At 45.4% G+C, this 25,023-nt stretch overlaps 2 protein-coding genes across 2 annotated transcripts in view; both read right to left on the reverse strand.

Annotated features, from left to right (window-relative positions):
* Positions 1–3,349: 3,349 nt before the first annotated feature.
* LOC135821653 (uncharacterized) lies at positions 3,350–16,087 on the reverse strand. The gene is made up of 9 exons (XM_065334652.1): positions 15,979–16,087; positions 13,867–14,259; positions 12,416–12,742; positions 10,733–10,816; positions 8,134–8,220; positions 7,435–7,515; positions 6,758–6,844; positions 4,948–5,709; positions 3,350–3,672 (listed from the first exon to the last, which is right to left on the reverse strand). The coding sequence occupies exons 1-9, from the start codon at positions 16,085–16,087 to the stop codon at positions 3,350–3,352; spliced, it is 2,253 nt and encodes a 750-aa protein (XP_065190724.1).
* Positions 16,088–17,360: 1,273 nt separating this feature from the next.
* LOC135821654 (neurogenic locus notch homolog protein 4-like) overlaps positions 17,361–25,023 on the reverse strand; it is a 36,000-nt gene continuing 28,337 nt past the window's right edge. The window contains exons 7-9 of the mRNA XM_065334653.1: positions 23,936–24,022; positions 22,024–22,143; positions 17,361–17,452 (exon numbers count right to left, since the gene is read on the reverse strand). Of these exons, the coding sequence (XP_065190725.1) occupies positions 17,361–17,452; positions 22,024–22,143; positions 23,936–24,022 (299 nt within the window). The remainder of the gene's footprint in view (positions 17,453–22,023; positions 22,144–23,935; positions 24,023–25,023) is intronic.

Below are 25,023 nucleotides of genomic sequence, written 5' to 3' on the forward strand. Positions count from 1 at the left end.
ATGCATTTGCCTTTGTCGTCACACTGACCCTGGTTCAAACACTTGCACACTGCAGCAGCCACCGCATACACGCAACATGGCGTGAAACAGAGAAAATACACGGTTTGGTTACGCAATGAGCAGTGGAGATAGAGAAATTAGACTACACAAAGTTACCAGGCAACTTTCGCTTGCAAGGAAACTGGGGCGTGAACACTGTTGAAGCACTGAAGCCAGCACTCGAAATAGTACTAGGACAAGAACACATGTAACCGTTAGTAGATCTACTCGTAACAGCCATTCATAAACAAATATGATACAATTCGCCTGTAGGGATTGCCCATTTCAAAATTTAAATAATAATAATAATCCGACAGGGAGCGAAACAGCTGTCTAGAGGCGTGGAGCAATATTATCTCTCAACGGAAGTGTCCTTGCTTGTGTCTGTATGGTTCGGCTGAAGAGCGCGTGGTTGTGATGAGTTGGGAATGCAATGAATAATAATAATAATAATAATAATAATAATAATAATAATAATAATAATAATAATAATAATAATAATAATAATAATAATAATAATAATAATAATAATAATAATAATAATAATAATAATAATAATAATAATAATAATAATAATAATAATAATAATAATAATAATAATAATAATAATAATAATAATAATAATAATAATAATAATAATAATAATAATAATAATAATAATAATAATAATAATAATAATAATAATAATAATAATAATAATAATAATAATAATAATAATAATAATAATAATAATAATAATAATAATAATAATAATAATAATAATAATAATAATAATAATAATAATAATAATAATAATAATAATAATAATAATAATAATAATAATAATAATAATAATAATAATAATAGGTAAACAGTTTCCTCTGAGACAAAAATGCGATAATACTCATAAAAAGGACACACTTCAGGCTCATTACAAACATCTTGAAAGTTTTCGTCTTCACAAGTATACTTTCAAGCCTTCTCATCAGGTGAAATACAGGCAAGGGAAAAGGAACAGGAACAGTGGATTAAATACAGTAAGAAGGTGGTAAAACAGCGCAAAAAGAAAGAAAGAAGATAGCTAAAGTAAACAGCGAAAATTGCAATAATGACACAAAGGTGCAAATGCGAGAAAACTCAATAAGCGCGACATGTAGTGCGACAACAAGAGACAACCACTGGACATACATGTAACTAACGAGGTTTTGACGACCTACCTAACAGCCTAAGTGTGAATTTGATTTGTTTCTGCTTGCAAAGGTTGGGTTTCCTTGTGTGGATGTATACAGCTTCCAAAACATTCAGCAATCTAGCACTGCGTACACGTGACACAATCGAAAAACAATCATCCGAATACACAGCACGACAATCAGGATGCTCAAACAAATGACTAGCAATGGACGACTCATACTTATCAGAACTAACATCAGAACAATCAGCATGTGCGGTGGACACTGAGGAGTCAGATCGTCTACCTTTTCTTGATGTGCTCGTTGAGAAGTCAATTGATGGTGGTGTTGTCACGTCGGTCTATCGCAAGCCTACGTTCACTGGCTTGTACATTGTTTGGGATTCGTTTTGCGCGACACTGTATAAGATCAATTTGTTGCGTAATTTGGTGGATCGTGCACGTCGCCTTTGTTCGTCTTCAAGGTTGGAGCAGGAGTTGGAGAAGTTACGTGCGCTTTTTCGTCTCAATGGATACCCCGAGTCTGTTATTGTGAAGTATGTAACTGAGACCAGTCCAAAGAAGAATGCTGAGGTTTCCACTAATCCAGTATACCTATGTTTACCGTGGAAGGGCGAGTCAGTATCACGTATGGTTCAGCGTCGGGTTAAGTCTGCCGTGGAGTCTAATTACCATAATGTTCATATTCGCTTCATCTACTCCACGGTGCGTGCGTTCACGGTGAGGAAGGACGTCCTACCTACAGGCCAATTATCCAAGTTGATTTATCACTTCGAGTGTCGGCAATGTGAGAGCCGATATGTAGGTAGGACTCTTCAACATCTGGACGCACGCATCCGACAACACGCACCGCTACACCTTATTCCACAACACGCACGATCCACTCGACCACGGAGGGGACGTCCAGCAAAGAATCATCCTGGTACAAGATGGTCCAACGCAGCGGCATCAACACCAAGGAACGTCACCTCACAATTAACTAGACCACCAGAAAAACAACCGGACAAGACACCTACGTGCGTGGCAGTGACAGGAACCGCATCAACCAGAAGAATAACAAGATCGGCAACGGCGGCGATGGCAGCGACTAAAGCACAGACAGAGGCAACGGCTAGGGTCCACTCGACTAGCCATGTGAAATCGGATGTGTCCACCGCACATGCTGATTGTTCTGATGTTAGTTCTGATAAGTATGAGTCGTCCATTGCTAGTCATTTGTTTGAGCATCCTGATTGTCGTGCTGTGTATTCGGATGATTGTTTTTCGATTGTGTCACGTGTACGCAGTGCTAGATTGCTGAATGTTTTGGAAGCTGTATACATCCACACAAGGAAACCCAACCTTTGCAAGCAGAAACAAATCAAATTCACACTTAGGCTGTTAGGTAGGTCGTCAAAACCTCGTTAGTTACATGTATGTCCAGTGGTTGTCTCTTGTTGTCGCACTACATGTCGCGCTTATTGAGTTTTCTCGCATTTGCACCTTTGTGTCATTATTGCAATTTTCGCTGTTTACTTTAGCTATCTTCTTTCTTTCTTTTTGCGCTGTTTTACCACCTTCTTACTGTATTTAATCCACTGTTCCTGTTCCTTTTCCCTTGCCTGTATTTCACCTGATGAGAAGGCTTGAAAGTATACTTGTGAAGACGAAAACTTTCAAGATGTTTGTAATGAGCCTGAAGTGTGTCCTTTTTATGAGTATTAATAATAATAATAATAATAATAATAATAATAATAATAATAATAATAATAATAATAATAATAATAATAATAATAATAATAATAATAATAATAATAATAATAATAATAATAATAATAATAATAATAATAATAATAATAATAATAATAATAATAGGTCAGACTCAGATGGAAAGACAAGGATAAAAAAATTAAAAGAGAGGATCCAAGGTTTACAAGTTATGCGTTTTGTGCCAAACACTAATGACAAGAGTACATAAACCAGAGTGTGCAACTCGGGGTGGTTCCTGTGGGAGCGTAATTTGTGCAGTACGTCATTTCTGATCTCATGGTAGGCCACAGGTAAGGTGAAAATGTGCGTAAGCAGTCCCAGTGGTGCAGGTTGCCGAGTTTGTTAGGCACATGCTATAATTTTATCGTATTGCTTTTAAAAGTTCAAGACATCTCACTTACTGACACAGAGGATTTGGGCTCGGTGATTGCTTGTGGTGTTCACAAACCTCTGTTTTCTCTCGCTAAACGTTACGGTTCTGTAAAGGGAGTTGCCGTTCACCACGATTGGTTTGACGTGGTAAGGTGCTTGCCGAATAGCCAATCTCTCTAGGAATCTCTCTCTTAATACATGGCCATGTGCTTGCAGCCAGGCCCCGGTTATGAGGTGAAGTCCGTACTGCTCACATGCCTCCTCTGCGAATTGCTCAGTGACGTTGGGCCTCAGTGCTGGCGTTGCTGTGGTGTATACTGAGGAGTTGGCGTGAAGCCACTTGGCTGCAAAACAAGGGCACATACAGTAGGCAATAGGGAATACAGTCGTCCCTCTCTAATCCGGCACTTGTGTATCCAGCACCCTTGCAAACCAGCACACTTTCTGGTTAAACGATTTTTTTCAGTTCTTTTTCTACCCTTTAATCCGGCACTTGAATTCCGCCTCCAGCAGCGATTTTCTGCAACAAATCACTCAAACTGAACATAATTTGATTTTCTAATTCAGCAGTTGTACATCGCATACTGTCAGGGACCATTGTAACATACACAACACATGTAACATACATTTGGGAATAAATATCCTATGCTAGTACATAAGATAATCCCAAGTGTATGTTATAGACATGCATTCCATGATTCCACAAAGTACTTGGTTTGACACAGAAGATCCCTATGTTTTGATATACGACACAAACATGTATGGTAACATGTGGGCCGGGTTGGAGGGCAGGATTTGATAATCCACTCGCGGCACCCTTGTTTATCCAGCAGAAAATTCCATTGCAACAGGTGCCGGATTAGAGAGGAACGACTGTATGTATAACAAACGCAATGACAACAGTGAGCATTCCCAGATGGCTTGGAGTACTCAACACCACCAGGATGGAGCGATCCAACAAAGGACTGCCTTAGCTCCACTTTGTGCATGAAACGAAGCATCACAACAATTATTTAACCGATTCTCTCTGGTCTCTTCTGCCTTTTTGACAAAAGTCACGAAATAAATCTAAATAACGGGTGCCCACAATCTAGTCATGCTCAATAAAACCCGGTCTAACGGAAAGGTCAATGCTACCATTTCACCCCTATTCTGAGACAGGTTCAGGTGTCGGCCTATATTTGCAGGCATGGGGCTGGGTGGACTTCACTGAGCAGCACCGTGCCATAGTTGGGAATCACCCAGCGGTTATACCAAGAGTACATAACCCCCCAGAGTGTGCAACTTCCACATACCCTGCTCTCCCGACAGACTTTCAAGTTGACGTCATTAATTATGGGGCTGGGGAGACTTCATTGAGCAGAACCATGCCATAGTTGCGGATTACTTGGTGGTCAAACGAAGGGAGTAGTATGATGCCGGGTTACATAAGCATATGATAGAAGTGTTTTGATTGCTTCCGTGTGTGTGGGTCTGAATCTGGCTATACCGATCAGTTTCCAATTGAACTCAGAAACCTCGGTTGTAATAACTCTTGCCGTGCCTACCCTATCCATTCGTCCCTGGCTACTCAACATTTTTCTCTCACTCGTTCATATGATCACAATGCAACAGCCTACCTTCGCAGATGACATCATGATGGCTTGCTCCGTTACTATCAAGTAACTCTTCTCTTAACTGGTTCTTGCGCTGCTGGTACATGATATTTTGGTCATCCTCCTCGAGCGATGCCGATATTGAGATAGAGTTGCTGTCACCGCTCGCCATCATCTTGACATCAAGATGGCTTGCTCCACTACCATCATCATGTAACTCTTCTCTCAACTTGTTCTTAACTTGTCCTTGCCCTGACGATAGGGAGATAGGGTTGCTGTCACCGCTCGCCATCATCTTGACATCAAGATGGCTTGCTCCACTACCATCATCATGTAACTCTTCTCTCAACTTGTTCTTAACTTGTCCTTGCCCTGACGATAGGGAGATAGGGTTGCTGTCACCGCTCGCCATCATCTCAAAATCAAGATGGCTTGCTCCACTACTATCATGTAACTCTTCTCTTAAGTTGTTCTTGCCCTCCTTGTAAATAACATGCTTGCCATCCCTCAAGAAAGATGTCCATATTGTGATAGGGTTGTTGAAATTGCTTGCCATCATCTTGTTGAGCAATGCTTCCATGCAGTCCCGCACGCCCAGAGACAGGGTTGTGAAGGCATTATAGTCTACCACGTCGTATCCTCTTCTCTTGCACATCTGTCGGGCATGCGTCAAGTTCGTCTTCTTCTGGCAGCTGTCACCGTCGAGGTGTGGATGACACGGCAAGCCGGCGAGAGCCATCCAGGTGTACATTGCCTTATCTGTACCCAGGCACTTTGTCTTGAAACCTTAACATAACACAGTGCACATGCAAGACACGGTCAGGTGAAGTAGAACACAACTGGACCACAGCCTAACAAGACGTACACTTGCTCCGTAGGGATACCGCAGTCCATTTCAGAATTTGTTTACTAAAATGATCAGAAATATCATCGGATCATCACAGCTATACAGTAAAACCTGGTGTAAGCGACCTCTGGGTTTAGCGACCACCTGCTCTTAACACGGACCATTTTTTCCATGGACTGACAGTTCCACACAGACACTGTGGGACCTGGTTCTAAAGACCACCTGGCTTTAACGACCGCTTTTGCTTGCACCTTGGAGTGGTCGCTGAAACCAAGTTTTACGGTAGTTCTGGTGATGGCAGTCATTTTTTTAATCAGACTTTTCCGCCCTCAACTTTCCTCAAACTTCCGAACAAAACACCTACGTCAGGCGCTATTTGCTTTGTTCCTTGCCCTAAACTGTTACAGTACATATCGGTTATAGTGCGGTCGTGTACAAGAATATGCTGCCTACAAGAATGAACTCTAATATCTTCATAATCGAACTTGCATTTGTTCGTAACGCTGCAAGTGCACCTGACGTGGCCAGGTATCTTGTTGCAGAGCCACATGGACAGACCTATGGGACTATGAACAGCCGCACGTACAAACGCACTACGAATGCATGTCCAATGATCTTCCCCGCCTGCAGGTCCATGAAGCTAGCTGTCCTGTTGTATGGTGCCCGTGGGCCTAGTAAACTCGGACACTGGCGTGTACATAGTGCGGACGGAGAATGCCACAAATGTAAAGACCCACCAAGCGCAGCTCACAGCCAACAGCAGCCGCGCTTTCGACTACAGTAAATCGCCCAATATCCGCGTCACTAAATTTTCGCGATTTCTTAGAACCAACAAGTTTGCGATGGCAAAAGGTCGCGAAGCACAGTGGACACCTACATACACCCACTGTTGAAGCTTGATTTCACGATGGTTAATATTTGCGTCATTTTACAGTATTCCAGAAACATGAACAAAACACGGGTTTACTTCATACGGCATATACTTACTGTGCTGACACTGATCTCCATGGAAACGTTTCCGGCAGATGCAGGTGCCATCTTCGGTGCACTGGCCGTCATTCAAGCATTTGCATGCTGCAGCAGTGATTGGGAATATTCACGCATTTCCAAAGCACACAAAAAGGAATAGAATACCGGACTGTCGAGAAATTGTTCACATGTCCTTGCCCATCATCATTGACGCCTCAAACCAGCTTTTTTAACCACTTACGAGGGTGTCCAACTCCCCATATCAATATTTTTGCCGAAGGGGTAGGGGCGCAGCATTGACTTCCGTGCACGCTGCTTTGCACACTTCACGCTTTACACTTCAAGTGCAGAGATGTATTAATTTGTAGCTTCTTCTTTTCTTATTTTTTAGATCAGTTTTTTTACAAGGCAACACAATATTTTAGCTTCTTCGCCCCTTTTGGTGTATTCTAGTTGCAGTGTTCAGATTAGCCAGAATTCTTGTAGCCGACATATGCTCTCCCAATCAGTTTAAAATAATTACATCCCGGCTACAAACTGAGCATATGTTGCAGAATAGGTCGGAGAAGCCCGCATGAGGACTCTGGAGTTGTTTTCTTGTCTTCAAAATACAACATTCAAGCATGCGTGAGAGCATAGGTCATACATTCTCTGACATGCCTACATACATTACAGCAGCTTTCTTCAGCCCTTACCTTCTGTGCAGTTAGGTCCATCTAGTCTGGTCGCACATTCGCATAATTTGTTCTTTTTCACCCAGGGATGTGTACACACAACTGCATCACACATGGCAAGGAAGGGGAAGAAGAGGAAGAGAGTAAATCAGCCAGACACGAAGTCAGACAGACTAAAGTTGCATTTAGTTGGGCAATTCCAGAATGATATTGACCACCCGTGATTCTGGATTGTTAATGATTGCTAGCATGCCGTCCTACCGGTAAGACCACGGGTCCTACCGGTAGAACCCAAGAAATTGCGCTGCAAAAGTGCTGTTGCTTGAGAATCTTGTTGAAACAATGGGTGAGATGAGGTTCTTGTAGTACAAAGTAATGACGCAAAAGGCAAGACTACATCCAGGGCATTGCATATGTGCAATTTTATCAATTTTCAAAATGGGCGCCCATGTTCCTGTCGAAGCGCTTGCAACTGCGTCCAAAGTGAATTTCGACCATGGCATATTGATTGCCATGGCAGTGGAATGCAAAATTCCACACTCTGTTTCCATGGCTACCATGGACTGTTGACATAGAATTTCTTATTATGCCTCGTACGATCATGTCCAATAAGCGTGGACTCCTTCATTAGCGAGTCAAAGTACTTGTCAGTGCATGATTAAAAAATCCCAAGGGAACTGAAAAAGAATACTTGAAGAAAACTAAATCTCTTCTACTTACCGAGTTGGCACTTGTCTCCGGTGAATCCTTTCGGGCAGCTGCATTCACCTTTGTTGTCACACTGACCCTGATTCAAGCACTTGCATGCTGCAACGCCCATCAATAAACGCATGCACGGAGTGGCATAGAAAAATGCACGGGGTGTTACTCTATGCTTAGTGGAAATCGAGACATTTATCATTTAGTCTTGTCTCCGCTGACCTGGTGAGAAGGCAGAAATGCCTGTTCACTTGGTGAAGTAAAATAAAAATAAACAACAACAACAACAACGAATTCTTCATTTCACAGAGCAAGCTGTCCGTGGCCAATGCGGATGAGCAAACTTCAGCCATCAACACCACCCCTGACATCCTCAGTCCCCTTCAAGAAATCTCGACTTCCCAAGCTGAGGTCGAAAAACTCCTCCGCGGAGTTGATACCAACAAAAGCCCCGGGCTCGACTCTATTCCAAACCGCCTACTCAAAGAAGCGGCTAAGGAACTTGCACCGTCGTTATCGTACCTCTTTAATATATCGTTCCAAACCGGAGATATCCCACAGGAGTGGAAAGATGCCACCATTACTCCAGTACTCAAGCCTGGTGACCCAACCCAACCAACAAATTATAGACCCATCTCTCTCTTGAGCACTACATCAAAAATCCAAGAAAAAAATTGCACGTCAACTCCTCTACAAGCACATCACACCCCACCTGCCAAACCAGCAGTCCGGATTCCGCGAGAAAGACGGCACTGCGCAGCAGATCGCCCGTCTCGTCCATACCCTCTCCACTGCGAGAGACGACGGGAAACACGTCAATGCCTGCTTTTTTGATCTAAGCAAGGCCTTCGATCGTGTGTGGCATGCCGGCCTTCCAGCAAAACTCTCCCACTATGGTGTCCAGGGCAACGCCCTGAAGTGGTTCCGACGGTACCTGTTGGGGCGTCGGCAGAGGGTCCAGGTGGATGGCGACCTATCGCCTTTCCTCGAGATCCCTGTCGGCGTCCCTCAGGGATTTATTCTTGAGCCGCTTCTATTCCTTGTCTACAACATAGACCTTCCACACGCAAGTGAGAATCCCGGCACCACCTGTAGCCAATTTGCAGATGACACCGCTCTGATTTCCAAAGCGAGAAATCTTCAAGACTGCACCCGAAACTACAGAGTGTCACAGCAGCTGGAGACTGGCTTCAAAGATGGCACCTGCTGGTTAACACAAAGAAAACAGTCATCCTCCCGTTCTACCACAATAACCGCCCCCCTGAACAGCTACCCCAGATCACCCTCAGGAATATTCCGCTTACCGTAGCACAAAAACACAAACACCTCGGAATAATCTTTAAGCATGACCTCCGTTGGACGGAGCATGTTGAATACATAGTCAAAAAATCACTCAAGTCTTTCAATATTCTTTTTAGACTAAGGTCTACACTCACCAGTGATTCTTTATCTCACATCTATCAGACATACATACTACCTATATTCTCATATGCGAGCAATGCTCTCACACCGTTGTCACACACTTCCCTTGACAGGCTAGAACGACTCCAGCGGAAAGCCGCCAGAATATGTCTCCACCTTCCCCTTTACACACACTTAGAACACTCCCACCTTTTGCATCGCATCAAATGGCCAACATTATTTTCACACTTTTAAGTTAAACATACACTCTTCGCGCATTCTTTGCGCCACAATTATGCCCCACCACATATACTCTCGCCGCATACTGTTAGCAACGTGCAACCTTCGTATAATTTACGTCGCTCTCATACTTGGCATTGCCGACTCCGCGGACTGACCGCTGTCTCCATTCTCCCCTGTACAAAGCCCTTCATTACTTTAATTGCTTGCCCACCCAGCTTCGCGAAATCCCTTCTCGTTTTCCCTTCAAATCCGAGATATCCCTGCTGTTGCACAACTCTGTATGCTCGTGTGGCGACCACCCCTGCCCGTACACTTAAGTAGTCATTAACCCCTACGCCTTGCCCACCCAATTCTTCCTCACTCTTTCTCCTTTCTTACACTATTATCTCTTATTGGCCACTGGCTATCGTGAGAATAAAGATTTGAAACAACAACAACATTTGACTGGGATGGGCATGATCGATAGGGCGAATCCAGAGCAAGTGCGTTCCGAGCAAGTGCGTGATCAATTGGCCTAATCTGGCCGAATCCGGAGTAGGTGTACTTGGAGTGGAATCCGACCACACCGGCCCCCAACCCGGGAGTCGCTGGAGTGGAAATGGACGTTGACGTTTTTTGGAAGCCTTCACAGAATCTTTGTACGACATGCGTGCATTTTGCGTACTACACCCTTGCTTTGTTAGATTTGGCCAGCGTTGTTCGAATGTCACTGCCTGCTCGCACTCAATCCAGTTTCGCCAATCGATGAGACCCTTGAGCACGAGTTAATTAACCATTTAGCCGTGGCAATGTCAGCCATCTCCAGCAAATGCTTCATGCGAGGTACAAGGCTCTCCATGACTTTCACACTAACTAAGTGGTCTAGGTAAATTGGGCCGGTCTCTCCGCTTGCATAGATCATGATACTGGATGATCTCCAGCAGTCTTGCTGCGTGTTCTCAGATAAAACAAAAAAACGAATGGCTTGGTGTCTTACCCTTTTCACAATATTGACCATAGGTTGAGGTGCGGTTACACACACAACTCAGGTTTGGTCCAAGAACACCGGTCTCACATGTCTCTGTGCAGAACAGGACAACAAAAAGTCAATTGCATTACACTCTAAAGGTCGATTCACAGTACAACTTTCTGCGACGTGACACACGATTTGCGACAGTTGCGACAAGAATCTGCCTGTCGCGAGCTGTCGCAAGCTGTTGCAAAGCACCTGTCGCAGAAGTTGAAGAATGTTGTACGACATACACAAAATGGAGTACTGTTTTGACCCTGGGTGCACATGCAGTGCACGTGCATAGTACTACTAGCGCATAAGGATGTCGCAAACATGAAAACGATAGATGATATGCCATATAACGTGCAACTAGACTTGGGAGGGCATTGCAGAGTAAGTAGTTGCATACAACGTTCAAAGTTGTACAGTTACCTGTGACTTGTCCTCATGCAGAGCTCAGGGCCTACCGTGTACACATTGTAGTATAATTTGTATGCAACTTGTGTGCAATGCCCCCTCAAGTCTAGTAGCACGTTATTTGGGATATCATCTATTGTGAACTGTGTGTCGCTGTCGCAGCTCGTCGCAGGTGTTGTAAAGTTGGATGTCGCGTCGCAAGAATTTGTATTGTGAATCGGCCTTTACAGTCCCTAACACTTGACATTTTTGATAATCCAAAATGATGGTCCAAGAAACCTTATCATTCAGCAAAACATTATAGGAACTGATGCGTGAGAGCAGGGATTTTTCAGTATTTACCCTCATAGGATCTGCCAAGGAGCTAAAGCATAGTGCATTTGACAGTTGCCGTTAAAATACAGCAGGGTGCCAATTGTCAGCCACCCTTCGGGGCACTGGCCATTTCCACGGTGATCAGAGGAGAAGAATGGTCGGTTATGGGACCACTCATACATCTATCACATGCATATTCCAGCAAATTTTCACCATTTTGAATTCTCTTCGGTAGTACAACAGGACCTAGGTGCACTCCAGCTTCTCATCGTTGTACATTTTGACTGAACAACCTGCTGTAAAACATCTTGGGCATCGCTTGAGTGGTGCTCCGAGTGGCAAAAATCAGCAAAACTTCAAAAAAAAAGCTACCAATTTTGTATGTTGTCCAGCCCGACCAGGAGATCCGGATAACCGATTGTCCGGATAGTTAACGTCCGCACAATCGGTGTTTGACTGTAAAATAATATCCCATCATACCCCTCATTCGAACACCTAGATAATATGGCCTGCGCTCCCAGGGTTGTGGACAATCGCCACGCTACACTGCATAGACTTTCTTCCAACAAATAAAGTTGCTTGCGCCAAACAAGCAAGTCGCAATCAAAACTTCGAAATTACAAAAAAAAACACAACCTGATCCTCAGTTCAGGAAGGGCTCTCTATATTGGGATCCATTGTGCGTGCAAGGAATGCTTGGATACGACATGTTTGCACGTTGCAAGGTCACATCGTACATAGTGGCACATTATTAGCACAAGCCCTGTTCACACAGTTAACGGTGGCACAGGACACATGTTACACAAATGCACAAATGCACAACAGTATACTCATCGTGCTGAGGTCACACACAAGGGCAGAGCACTACTTGTGCATGGTAAGAGCACTACTTGCGCATGGTCAGCCTTTTAAGTTAAGGAGCCTTGTCTCACTTACTGACACAGAGAATCTGGGCTTGAGTTTTGCTTGTGGCGTTCTGAAACGTCTGCTTTTGTGCGCTAAACATTACGGTTCTGTAAAGGGAACGGCCATTGACTCGGATTGACGCGACGTGGTAAGGTGCTTGCTGGTGCTTATGCAATAAGGCCAACTTCTCTAGCCAGCGCTCTGTTAACACATAGCCATGTTCTTCTAGCCACTCCTTGGTAATGAGATGATATCCGTACTCCTGACATGCGTCCTCTGCGAACTGCTCAGTCACGCTGGGTCTGTGTGCTGGAGTTGCTGCGGCGTGTACAGAATCGTTGGCCTGGAGCCATTTGGCTGCAAATCAAGGGAAAATACAGTTGCGGGTAGAAACACATCATGAAACAAATCTACGAATAAGGGAGGCTTGAAATCAAATGCCCCGCTCCATGACACGTGATCTCATGGATACGGAAGTGCCCAGAGCTAGTGAGTAGTTCAATGTTCACAGGCCTGGGGCTCGGCAGACTTCATAGAGCAGCACCGTGTCACATTTGCAAATCATTCAGCGGTTCTACCAAAGGAGTAGTATAACACCGGGTTATGGCACAAGCATACACATGAAATGTTTCTTCGCAGATGAAACTAATTGGTTACTCATGTGTGGATATGACCCTGGCTAGAGCGGTAGGTTTCTCATTGAAGAGGGAAACCTCGGTAGCATTCACTACTCTCGCCGTCTCTGTTTCATTCCTCCTGTCCCACTACTATCACTGGACACACCCTTTAACCCACTAACCGCTGTATATATATATACATCATTGAAAATGATGCCCAGGCGCTGAGGACGTATATATATGAGTGGTTGCTCCCAAGCTTCCTAACTATATATAGAGAATTAGAAAAGTTGCCTGACGATTGAAAAAAAACTCAAGAAACTCGGAGTACCAGATATGGATTGATCGAAGAAGGATAGATTGACCATCACTGTGGATAAGAGTCATACTGTAGCTCAGTTGGTTAGAGCATTGCTCGCGAATAGCAAGATCCCTAGTTCGAGTCTCGGTGGCGTGACTGATGATTTTCTTTCTTTCTTTCATATCTGGCTTGCAAGTGTTGAGAGAAAAGAGCAGTACGTGGCATGTGGCCTCTGGTTTCCCAATGCGCTTATAATGTGAACACTATTGGTGAAACACCCGGGAGCTGAATATACTGCTAAGCATTGTGATAACACCGTTGTTTAGAACACAGACAAACCTTTATTGCACATAATATAAGCGTATGGGCTTCTACCCGGACATGTTCACACAGCAAAAACTCTTTTTTTGCAGCAAATTTTCACATATATGCCCATGGGCGTATATGTGGGGAAGTATGGTATATACCGGTATAGATTATACATCTTTTTCATTGCCAAAAAAAGTGCAGAGCCTGGGTGCCATGGTCTATAGCCTTAAAGGGGTTAAAACGCAACAGCCTACCTTCACAGATGACATCATGATTGCCTCTTCCATCCCTGTCAAATAGTGCGTCGCTCGAGTTGTCCTTGCCTTGCTTGTAAATAACATGCTGACCAAAGTACATGTACGATGTCCATATCTTGAGAGGGGTGCTGTAGCTGCTGTTACTTCTAGCCATCATCTCGCTCAGCAATGATTTTATGCAGTCGCTAACACCCAGCTTCAAGCCAAGCTCAGTGAAGGAATTATAGTCTACGAAGTTGTATCCTCTTCTCACGCACATCTCGCGGGCGTGCACGAAGTTCGTTTTCTTCTGGCAGCTGCCATAGTCGAGATGTGGATAACACGGCAAGCTGGCAAGAGCCATCCAGGTGTATATTGCATTATTTGTGCCCAGGCACTTTGTCTTGAAAGCTGAACATAACACAGTACACATGCAAGACACAGTCAGGCGAAGTAGAACACAACTGCAGCACACTCTAACACGACATACACCGACTTTCTCAGATGGATACCGGAATCCAGTTCAAATAATAGATAGGTTAAGATGCATGTTATTTCCGATAAAATATTGGTTGGGGATTGTCTGAAGCATATTCAAGCGAGGTACAGTCGGGCTTGATGACTGATCAAAGCCCTCGGGCTGGTCCCTTGGGCTTCGATCAGCCATCAAGCCCTCCGTATCTCGCTTGCCGATTATCTACTTTAGTAACGTTACTCTGATTAGGCGTATATGCAAGCAGGCCATTGAATAATTTCGCGGTGACCGTCTTTGCACCGGGTTTGGAGAGCTGAGCCATGGTTAATTCATAGATAGTGAGGGAAGGAGGTGCGGGGGGGGGGGGAGGGGAGCGGGGGGGGGGGGGGGGATACCAATAACGAGAGAGCTTGGAAGCTCAGGGCCCTACGCTATGCTTTTTTGCCTTGATGACCTAGACAACAAAAAAAGCGTAGGGATGTTATAAATTCTTTAAAAAATTCCTTTTTTTTAGACATAACCTGGGATTCGAACCCGCACTATCGCGCGCCCTGCATTCATCCCCCGATGCACTTCGCATACATACTAATTCTTCCAAGTTGTTTCACATTGTGATCTTGCATTTGAAAGCCCTATTTGAGTTATATGCATTGTGGCCAGCCGTCTTTGATGGCACGGTACGGTAGGGGATAGGGACGGGACAGGTACGATCGAGGGTAATACGACACCATCTCCCGTACCGTACCATCAAACACAGCTGGCCACATACAGCTTCCCGCAATATTCAAATAGGGCTTTCAAACGCAAGATAATAACGTAACGCAACTTGGAAGAATGGGTATGAATGCGAAGTGTATGGGGGAATGCATGTAGGGCGATAGTGCGGGTTCGAATCCCAGGATATGCCTGAAAAAAAAGGAGAATTGAAAAATTTATAACATCCTATGCTTTTTTGCCGTAAGATACGGATAGCGCCAGGCGTGACACAAACAAACAAACACACAAACAAACACCAAATTAAAGCTGTGTGGACCCTGGCTAGCGCCAGACGTTACTGAAGTAACGTCTTCTGCATAGCTACGGGAATTAAACTTCCGAGGCACTTCTTTTGGCACTTGAGACAATTTCTGTAACAATCAAGTGCTTTAGAGGTGATTTACACGACGGCAGGACTCATCCCATGCCTGATGCTACCATGGAGATCTAGTCACATGTGCTCATATTTCGGCGCGAACGGATCCCGGTAATGTCCCGGTGCCATGAGGGGCTGGGGGAGGGGGAGGGGGGGGGGGGGGTGGTTGGAAATGCATATCGTGACATTCCGTGGTCTGTTTTGCAAGCTCTCGGGATCACGTGCTTCTCTTCCCGGCGGGATGCACTGCCGTCACGTAAATCGCCTCTTAGGAAGTCAGAGAGATCTCGAGCTGGTCTCCAGAAAAGCATGCTGTCTTCAAGCACTAGCTTCCTGTGTCCGAAAGAAGGGGGGGGGGTGGTAAAACACAGGTATGAATCGGTTCGGAACCCAAATTTGGTTCCGAACCGATTCATAACTTAAGAATAATTGTTGATGTATGCATGTACATGTATGGTCACAATTCCCAGGAGCATGTGAATCAAAGAAACACGAGTATTCACTTCATTTAGCAGTTACTTACCATGTTGACACTGGTCTCCATGGAAACCTTTCCGGCAGTTGCAGGTGCCGTCTTCAGTACACTGACCATCATTCAAGCAATTGCACACTGCAGTAGAGATTGGGTGCATTCACATATTTCCCAAAACACACAAATAGGGATAGAACTTGAATAACCTATTGGATTCTCAAGTCGTTGTCGCATGTATCTTGATCATCATGACATTGTATAGACCTCAACATCACCACAAACACTAACACTAACACCCATTCACCAATCCCAGGTATATTATTATTATTATTATACGCATTCCCGCGTTGAAGTGTAGCAGCAGTATGCTGCGTCCACAGCTTCGCTTATGCAGAATGGCTTGGGTGAGAGGAGAGGGGAGAAAAGCAACAAGGCAACCAACATCTATGAAATTGGTCACAATAACATGAAGAGAACCAACCAGTAAAAAGGCAACATTGCCTGTTGGGAAATCCCTAACAAAATAAGAAAAAATAATAATAATAATAATAATAATAATAATAATAACCTACATGTACATATGCATGATTGCACAAGAATGGAGACGACCAAATATAATGGCTATAATCACTGTGCCACAAAACCGGTACACAGGAGATCTGACGACAATGTAACGAAACATAAAACTCAGTTACTCAATACAGGTTCCACTAAATTACAAGAGAACAACGCTACAACGTTAGAATTGCCGCTAAATTATCGCAAGTGTAGAGAACGAGTCCAATAAAACATGAAAACCATGAACAGACTGTCCCGAAGTTATTTTGGGAACAAATTGTACTACATGACTGTACTTGCTGATACTGACGCTGACGGAACACGAATTAGAGTTGAATACTCACGAAGTCTTGTACATGCACATCATTATGCGCCGGTGTTGTGGAGTAAGCAGGTACGTCAGTCACCAATCCAGCTTCAGCTCCACGCTCGCTTCAGCAGAATGTTGCCCGCGTTTGCTTTGCCTCCACACGGATAGACGACCAGCGCAGAGTCCCGCAGCTCCGTGGCCGTAAGGTCTTGATATTCGCCGTTAGCGCCGTCAAGTCTCAGTCCACCTCTCACACCAAGCCGCCCTATAAAAATCTTTCTCTCTCCATTGGAGTGCTCCCCAGTTGCGCAAGGAGACTAGAGAAATTCCTCCGGTGAGCGAGGAAGAAGAGCGGAGTTACCCAACTCAACCTAATCCCAGGTATAACCAACTTATAATCATGCCTTGCACTTGAATAGAACACACTTTCAGCTAATAAAGCTGGAGAACCAGGCATAAACGCCGGGAAGTACTTTTTCTTGTCTTCAAAAACAACAGTCCAGCACGCGGGTATGCATGGGTCATATATTCTTTGACACGCGGGCTAAAATGGCAGCAGCCTTCTTTAGCCCTTACCTTCTGTGCAGATGGGTCCGTCTGGTCTCGGTTTACATTCACATGCTTTGTTCTTTTTCACCCAGGGATTTGTGCACACAGCTGCATTACATATCACACACAGAGAAGACAAAATGAGAGAGCGGATCAGCCATACACAAAATGGACAGACAAAACGAGAGTGTTGTGGAATTATCCACCACCAGACCAGCGCAAGGATATAAGTTGGACTATAATTATTAATTTCAATTCCAAAATGCACAAGAAGTGTACAGAAGAAAAAAGCACGAACTCGACCAGGCCAGAAGCAAGAAGAACTGAACACAAGATATTGAAAACCCTTCTCCTCAACAAGCTGCATCACGTACAACGCAAAACAACTGGCTGCACCAGTGTGTGCATCAGCGCGTGCACCAGCGCGTGCACCAGCGCTGCACCAACGTGTGCACCAGCGAAATCAATATCGAAAGTACGTATCAATCATTACATTACATACAACATGCGCAAGAGGGTTACTCTACTTCACGACGTAGAAGAACGGCATCACCAACGGCGAACAGACAGTTATCAGCTTCAGACTCAACAAAGTCCTTGGAGGACAGCTCAGCTTCCACAAAATCACGGATCCGAGCAGCCTGGCGTTCAAGATCAGATGGAGCCAGGAGTAGCCGACAAGAGAACACCGGAGGGCTCCCAGCCAAGCATCGCACACATAGGAGAAATCTTGAGGACAGAGTGCGGACGAATACGGTCGAAATACAGTAACACGTCCAGCTCAGATCGCCAATCATCAGCCTCATCCAACACCTTCCAAATTAAGGTGAGGAGAGTGCGGTTAAATCGCTCAACAGATCCCTGTAATAGGGGATGACTCACGGCACCATTGAGCACTGTCACACCCAACGTGTCAAACAGCGATGACATCACGGCGTTGATGAATTCCGTGCCATTATCACAGCGGACCACTCGGGGCGGGCCCCACCGCGTACACAGGCCGACAAATGCCTCGGCCACTGATGCCGCGTCATGTTGACGGAGCAGAACCACTTCCACCCACTTGGTGAAAGTATCCATGCAGACGAGAACACAATGGTACTCTCCACTCTGATCGCCGCCCAGTTCCAGAGTATCTATTACTACAACACTCCATTGGGCCATTAGCCACCACAGGGCGACTGGCATCCGCCGAAACGCCCTTGGTTGGGCTGGCAGCAGCACACGGCGAACAGTGGCGCACAAAAAAACTGCTGACATTGGGCAGCCATGTTCGGGAAATAGCACTTCGAGCGGAGGAAGCGCCATGTACCCTCCCAAGACGCATGACCACAGTTCACATGAGCAGCACGAACGACATCGGACTCGAGTGAACTAGGAATAACAGGAATGACGACGGCATCATTGGGCGGCAACTTCACACTTCGACACAGCATACCATCATGGACTACGAGCTGTGACTTGACCTTGACAAACGCAGGATCAGTAACTGGGTCACCATCGATGACTTGCTGGCGAGTCGCAACAATCCGAGGATCTGCATTCTGAGCAGCACATACTCTGTCCAATGAGAATGGACTAACGGTCACCGCCGCAGCGGTGACAGACGGTGCAATCCGAGAAAGGAGCGTCTTGCCACATCGGATCCAGCTGCTGGGAACACGGGTCAATTGATCCGCCTTGTTCTGCTGACTGCTGATCCACTGGACCTTGACTGTCAAACCCGTGACAGCGACGAGATCAGTGATAATCTGGAGACGGCGCTGTACAAGTACCTGCTGCAGGCCGCTGACGCGAACACGAGACACCTTGCCAAGCACCGATTGCAACCTAGCAGCCACAGTCTTGGAATCGGTGAATAGCGTGAGCTCCTTCACTTGCCACTGCATGGCAAGGTGCAACCCCTTGATCACGGCGTCACGCTCAGCAATGTTAATGTGTCGCCGGTCGTCCTTCTGCCGCAGCCAGCAGCCATCCTCGACAATCATACTATCGGCCTGAATGACAGCACCATGTGCGATGTCCGAAGCATCACACCACAACGACCACTGTGCGTCTTCAGGAACTGACCATACACCTTGCGCAGGGTCATCGGTCTGCAGACGGTGAATGACTTCCGCACAACAAGCGACGACTTCATGAGACACTGGATCGTCCCATCCAGGCTGAAGGCTAGACCGACGCTTCAGATAACTGCACGCCAGGCGCAGCCAGGAGCAGACAGAATAGTGGCTGGTCAGCTTGCCACACCACTTGAAAATCTCGCGCCTTGTGACGGCATCGGGCTGACAGGTCGGCATGACGTCACCACGACACATCCACCTCACTTGGCCATCTGCAGACTCTGACAGCAGCAGGCCGAGTACCCTAGCAGAGACGACTGGCTCCGCTGGCTTGGTGGGCAACCCGTACTGCGACAACTGATCGGTGACAGCACGTAGACGAGGCTTCGGAGCATACAAATCATCGACATAGTTATCCACATCAGCATACGCACGGAGGACCCACTTAACGATTATGTCCATGAATTTGGGCGCAATCGATAGACCGAAGCCCGTCCTCTCCATTGCGAACAGCTGGCCCTTCCAGACGATCGTTTGGAACTTGGCGAGAGCTGGCGCGATGCGGATGTTGAGGTAAGTCTTGCTGATGTCCAGCAACACGTGGCTGTCGGCGTTGCCAATAGACCTCCACTGACGCAATTTCCCTAGCAAACAGGCACGTCCAAACCTCGATGCGACACAATCAAATTGTTGAGTTGCCGGTAGTCCAAACACGGGCGGACAGGGGTGGACTCCTTGTGCGTCTGGGCCACCGCCAACAAGGGAAACACAGCACCAGGCTCACCATGGACTGCTTGGTCATGGGGTACCAACCATCCATTGCGGATCAACATGTCCACTTCCTCGCAGAACTGTGACTCCTACCCTCTGTCCCCCTCTAAGTCGAACAAATGGGGACTGAGACCTGTACACCAGGGTTTTTACGCCTGAAAGCAGGTGCATGATTTAACAAGCAGGTTGTCAGTCTAGATTTTATGCGCAGATGGAGAAAAAATGCGCAATTTTTTTGTAATGTGATGAAAAGCAGAAATAATAAGAAAAGATGAAATGAAAGCCTGCTCCGCACAACCCCGTCCAGCCTTGCGAACTGGGTATGGTGGATTAAGAACCTGGGTCAACGCTCGAGCAAGCGCTCTCCACTCCAGGTGTTCACAGCAACTGTTAGGGAAATTATAGAAAAGAAATAATAAGATGAAGTCAAGCTCATTTGAATTTTCGGTTTGTACGGTGTTTGCAGCAGCGCGGATTCGAATCTCCTCACGCATGTTCCTGTCGATGACCCCGAGTACGTTGTCGTGCCTCCAGGTGTATACGTGTAACGTCCTGGTCCAGCGCTACGCGACAAGCGCCAAACACGTGACGCGTAGTACAGGCCCAGCAGAAAGAGAGAGGGGGAGAGAGAGAGAGAGAGAGAGGAGAGAGAGCGAGATGGAGGGAGCACGAACGCACGTACCGGAATGCTAGCATAGCGCAGCTACCTTGGATCGTGATGGCGTACTTATCCATGCGCTGTTGGGTTGGTTCCTCACCGAACGACTTCACCTGTACATTTACAACACCAACGTGTGTTGTTGACACCAACGCTGCAGTCACAAATGACGCCTCAGCACCGGAGTCCAGGAACACGCGAAACTTCGCCTTTCGAGTTCTTCCCTCAACTCGTGCAACTCCGCTCATCAGCCGCACACTTGCTGAGTGTAGACAGCACGATCCAACATTCTTCTCTTTTACTACCTAAGTCGGTTTCTCCCGGCTGTAACCTGCTCCATTCAACACATCATGTATTAGCAGATGGTGCTTCCCCTGGCATTTTGTGCACCTCAAGCCTGACCGATAGTCCCTTGCCACATGGCCATAGTTGAGGCAGTTCCAGCAGAGTCTCCCTTGCTGCAGAAAAACTTTTCTCCCTTCCTGTGGCAGCGACTTTAGCTGCTTCTCTGCATGTGCGACTAGGTGAGAAAGTACTCATTATGTACAGTAACATTGAGTGCCGAAGAACAACTCTCCTTTGCCTAGCTTGAACTTTCACCTGACGACGGACAAAAGCAAAAAATAGCTTTCAATGTTTTGCCGAGAGTAGGTAACAAGCTCATCAGCTCAAACGCCTTACTCTTGAAGAACAAAAAGATTACAATTTTTGTGATGAAACAGGCCGAACACTAAACTCAGGAATAACGGGGTTTCATGTAAAGTTACTTTGTACAGTTCACATCTACTCTCGGACACTAGCGGAATACAATAAGAACAAGAAGCTGAAATCTGGAAAACAAGAACATTGCTGGTCTGAAGCCGGGACCCCATCCTAGGTACCTGTATGCTATTGCATGGTTTTAATTGGCATGAGTAGACTGTAAACAGACTCTAAACACACCCTGATAGATGCAGGACTAGATGAAAAAACACAGGCTAACAGCTGGATCTTGAGTACCTAGCCGGAAAATATAAAGACGCTCCGTAACGCATGACAATGGCAGGCCTCTATCAGCCACATGTAAAGTGCTGCCAACAAAATTGGTCTCTGGAAATTGGCGCAATGAGCATAACTTTTGAGTGTCCACATCACGAACAATTTGACTGTGCCGACACCTCTGTACTCATTACAAATTGCTGACTGACCTTGACATTGAGTTCCATTTCCGTGGTAACCTGACTTGCACAGACACATGTATCCGCCCTCATTATCAATGCAGATAGCATCCACATGGCATGGGCTAGCCGGCAAACATTCATCAATGTCTGAACAACAGTAGGTAAGCAGAATGCAAGGGGTTACTAACTGATTACATACTGCATTGTAACCATGGCCAGCGTCATAATAGGCACAACAAAAACAATTCAAATTCATCAGACAGCTCTAATAGCCTCAATCTCAATTGCTGTGAAAACAATTTGATCTGTTCTCGAGATTATAAACACTTGTGTCGCTGTCGATTGATTCTACAAACTCTGCTATAATCTATACTTGTCCAAATTCTGAAATCAGCAGAACATGTGCACAGATAAATCATGCTAACTGCTGCTGCACAGATCATTTCAGCGGACAGAGGGGTGTTATGGCAGAAGCAGCAGAGAATGCGGCAAAAAACGAACAAACACAAAAAGGCACTCTGACCAGCTTTCAATACCACACAAGAAAACAGGAAATGGTTTGGTTTGCAAACACTGCACACCATCATCAAGTAGAGCATGAGACTCTTAATCTCAGAGTTGTGGGTTCCAGCCCCACGTTGGGCGCCAATGTTGTGAAATTTCCCCCGCTCCCCGCCAAACCACCACTCTCTGACTCATTCACGTGGGCAAGAGGACGACACAGTTACTTGAACAATATCTCTTGGAATAAATAAATAACTGGTGGGCGGGATAACGGGGGAGAAAAGACAAAGAAATAATAAACAACCAACAGAGAAAAGGGCGAACACATCGAAACGACCAATCAGGGACTAATACGTACAGAACACATGACCCGACCAAGACAACCAGACCACGGACGAATCACACATGACTCTCATTCCCAGACCAAACTAGCACTGCGCATGTACAGCATTCATTTGACAGTCACTCTCACACAGACGGAAGTACATCCTCACTCTCTGACAACGCGTATTCTTGCATGCACCACATACCATAAACGTCACACATCACACCATATTCGCGCGTACACTTAGACCATATATGACATCAGACACTGGACTCCACCAGCCAAGAGCCAAATACAACAACATGCGTAAATCATAGTCGATCAGAAATCCGCAACAGTATGGTTGAACTGTGTGCCATAATCATCGACTCGAGTGGTATTTGAGAAAACTAGCGAGTATTCAAACGAATACGAGTATTCTATTGACCAGACATAAAACAATGCACGCCTACACACTTGCAAAACCAAACGCAGTACACCTGGTACGCATGATTGTAGTCTTGCTAGCAGCCTAGTTCTGGAAATACTCGCAACTACTGTGTTATTCTGCTAAGTAGGGACAAGTAATATTACATGTTGGGGGTCATACTACTGACAGTAGTTTTTGCGAAACAACGACTCGCTCATTTCAAATTTTCAAGAGAGGGATTGAGTATTGGACATACTCATGTTACCCTAACAGTAAAAGGTGTGTTTGGTTTGTACAAACTAGAAAAGGATCGGACAGCTGGTGCACATGGAGCAGCCTCATGCCAACCAAACGGTACTCCAGAAACAGAGCACATTTTTGTGAAAAATGTGCCAAACTTTGTTCATTCTTCAAAATGTTTATGAGTCACCATGGTCATTTTGTACGGTACAACGAGTTCAACCCACAAAAACGTATGCACGTGATCATTTTGGGACCAAAATCGATGTTCCTGCCAGGTTTTACTGTGAACAAGTGAAACTGCTCGGTCTTCTCCGGCCTCGAGGCCGGAGCTAGCAGAACATGTTCTGGTCGACCCAGAACAGGTGCAGTCCCAACCAAACACGCTGTTCTGGTGAATCCTGTTCTAGGTCATACCAACCAAACGCACCCTAAGAAGCATGCGTATTCACTTCACTTACTATGCTGACACTTGTCTCCGTGGAATCCTTTCTGGCAGTTGCAGGTGCCATCTTCAGTACACTGACCGTGATTCAAGCAATTGCATACTGCAGCAGTGATTGGGTGTATACACGTATTATCCAAAGCACACAAATGGAAATAGAACATAGTATATTGGATTCTCAAGAAGTTGCTGCATATATTTTGATCATCAGGAGATTGTCTAGACCTCAAAATACCTATTTAAAACACTCATTCACCAATCCCAGGTATATCCGAATCATACTCATTCGAATCTTTTCTTGTACAGTGCGGATCGGCTATAGGGTTATCGGCTATAGTAATATGCCTCTTATAGTGATCGTATTCTCAAATTCATTTTCGTAAACCACCCCTTTCTATACATATCGGATCGGCTATAGTAATAATCGGCTATAGTAATAATCGGCTATAGTAATATATCGGCTATAATGATACGATTTCTTTGTCAAAATGATCTTATTGCAAACATTTTTCATCGGCTATAGTGATGATCATAAACAATTATACATCGTACATGGCGAGATCTGATCGCGGCAGTCAGGAAGCGCTGGTACGACTATGATATCCCTCGGAGGAAATAATTCGAAATCTTTGGCGTGGGCTGTGCTTGTTGTTCCCGGGCATCCTCGAGCGAGATCGGAGGCAGTAATGAGTACCAGCGCTGAAGCGCTACCGTGGTCTCCGTCGAGATGTTGGAGAAGGCATTCAGGTAACAGCGAAGACAATCAAGGACGCCGAGAAGCTTCTCCGTGAAATACGATCGACCTGCTACTTGGAACGGTTTCAGCGGTGATGAGTCGAGCGATGGCGACCCAGACTGAGACTCTACTCCCACTAATCGATCCTGTAGATATTGTTATGTCGATTGAATGTGTTGAAGTGTTTCTCTTCCAAAAGAACACATTTGTTGAGCACAGCAACTCCATGAAAACTCATGTCAAAAAATCACGAAGTTTTTGTTTCCGCAGGAAGTAGCTCTGCACGTTGCACTGATTCGAATGACACCATACACGCATTTGTCAGGCATACCTAAGTATGCATATCGCCTATAGTAATATATCGCCTA

The sequence above is a fragment of the Sycon ciliatum genome, chromosome 7 (genome assembly GCF_964019385.1).
Source record: "Sycon ciliatum chromosome 7, ocSycCili1.1, whole genome shotgun sequence".
In the NCBI taxonomy this organism is placed as follows: domain Eukaryota; kingdom Metazoa; phylum Porifera; class Calcarea; order Leucosolenida; family Sycettidae; genus Sycon; species Sycon ciliatum.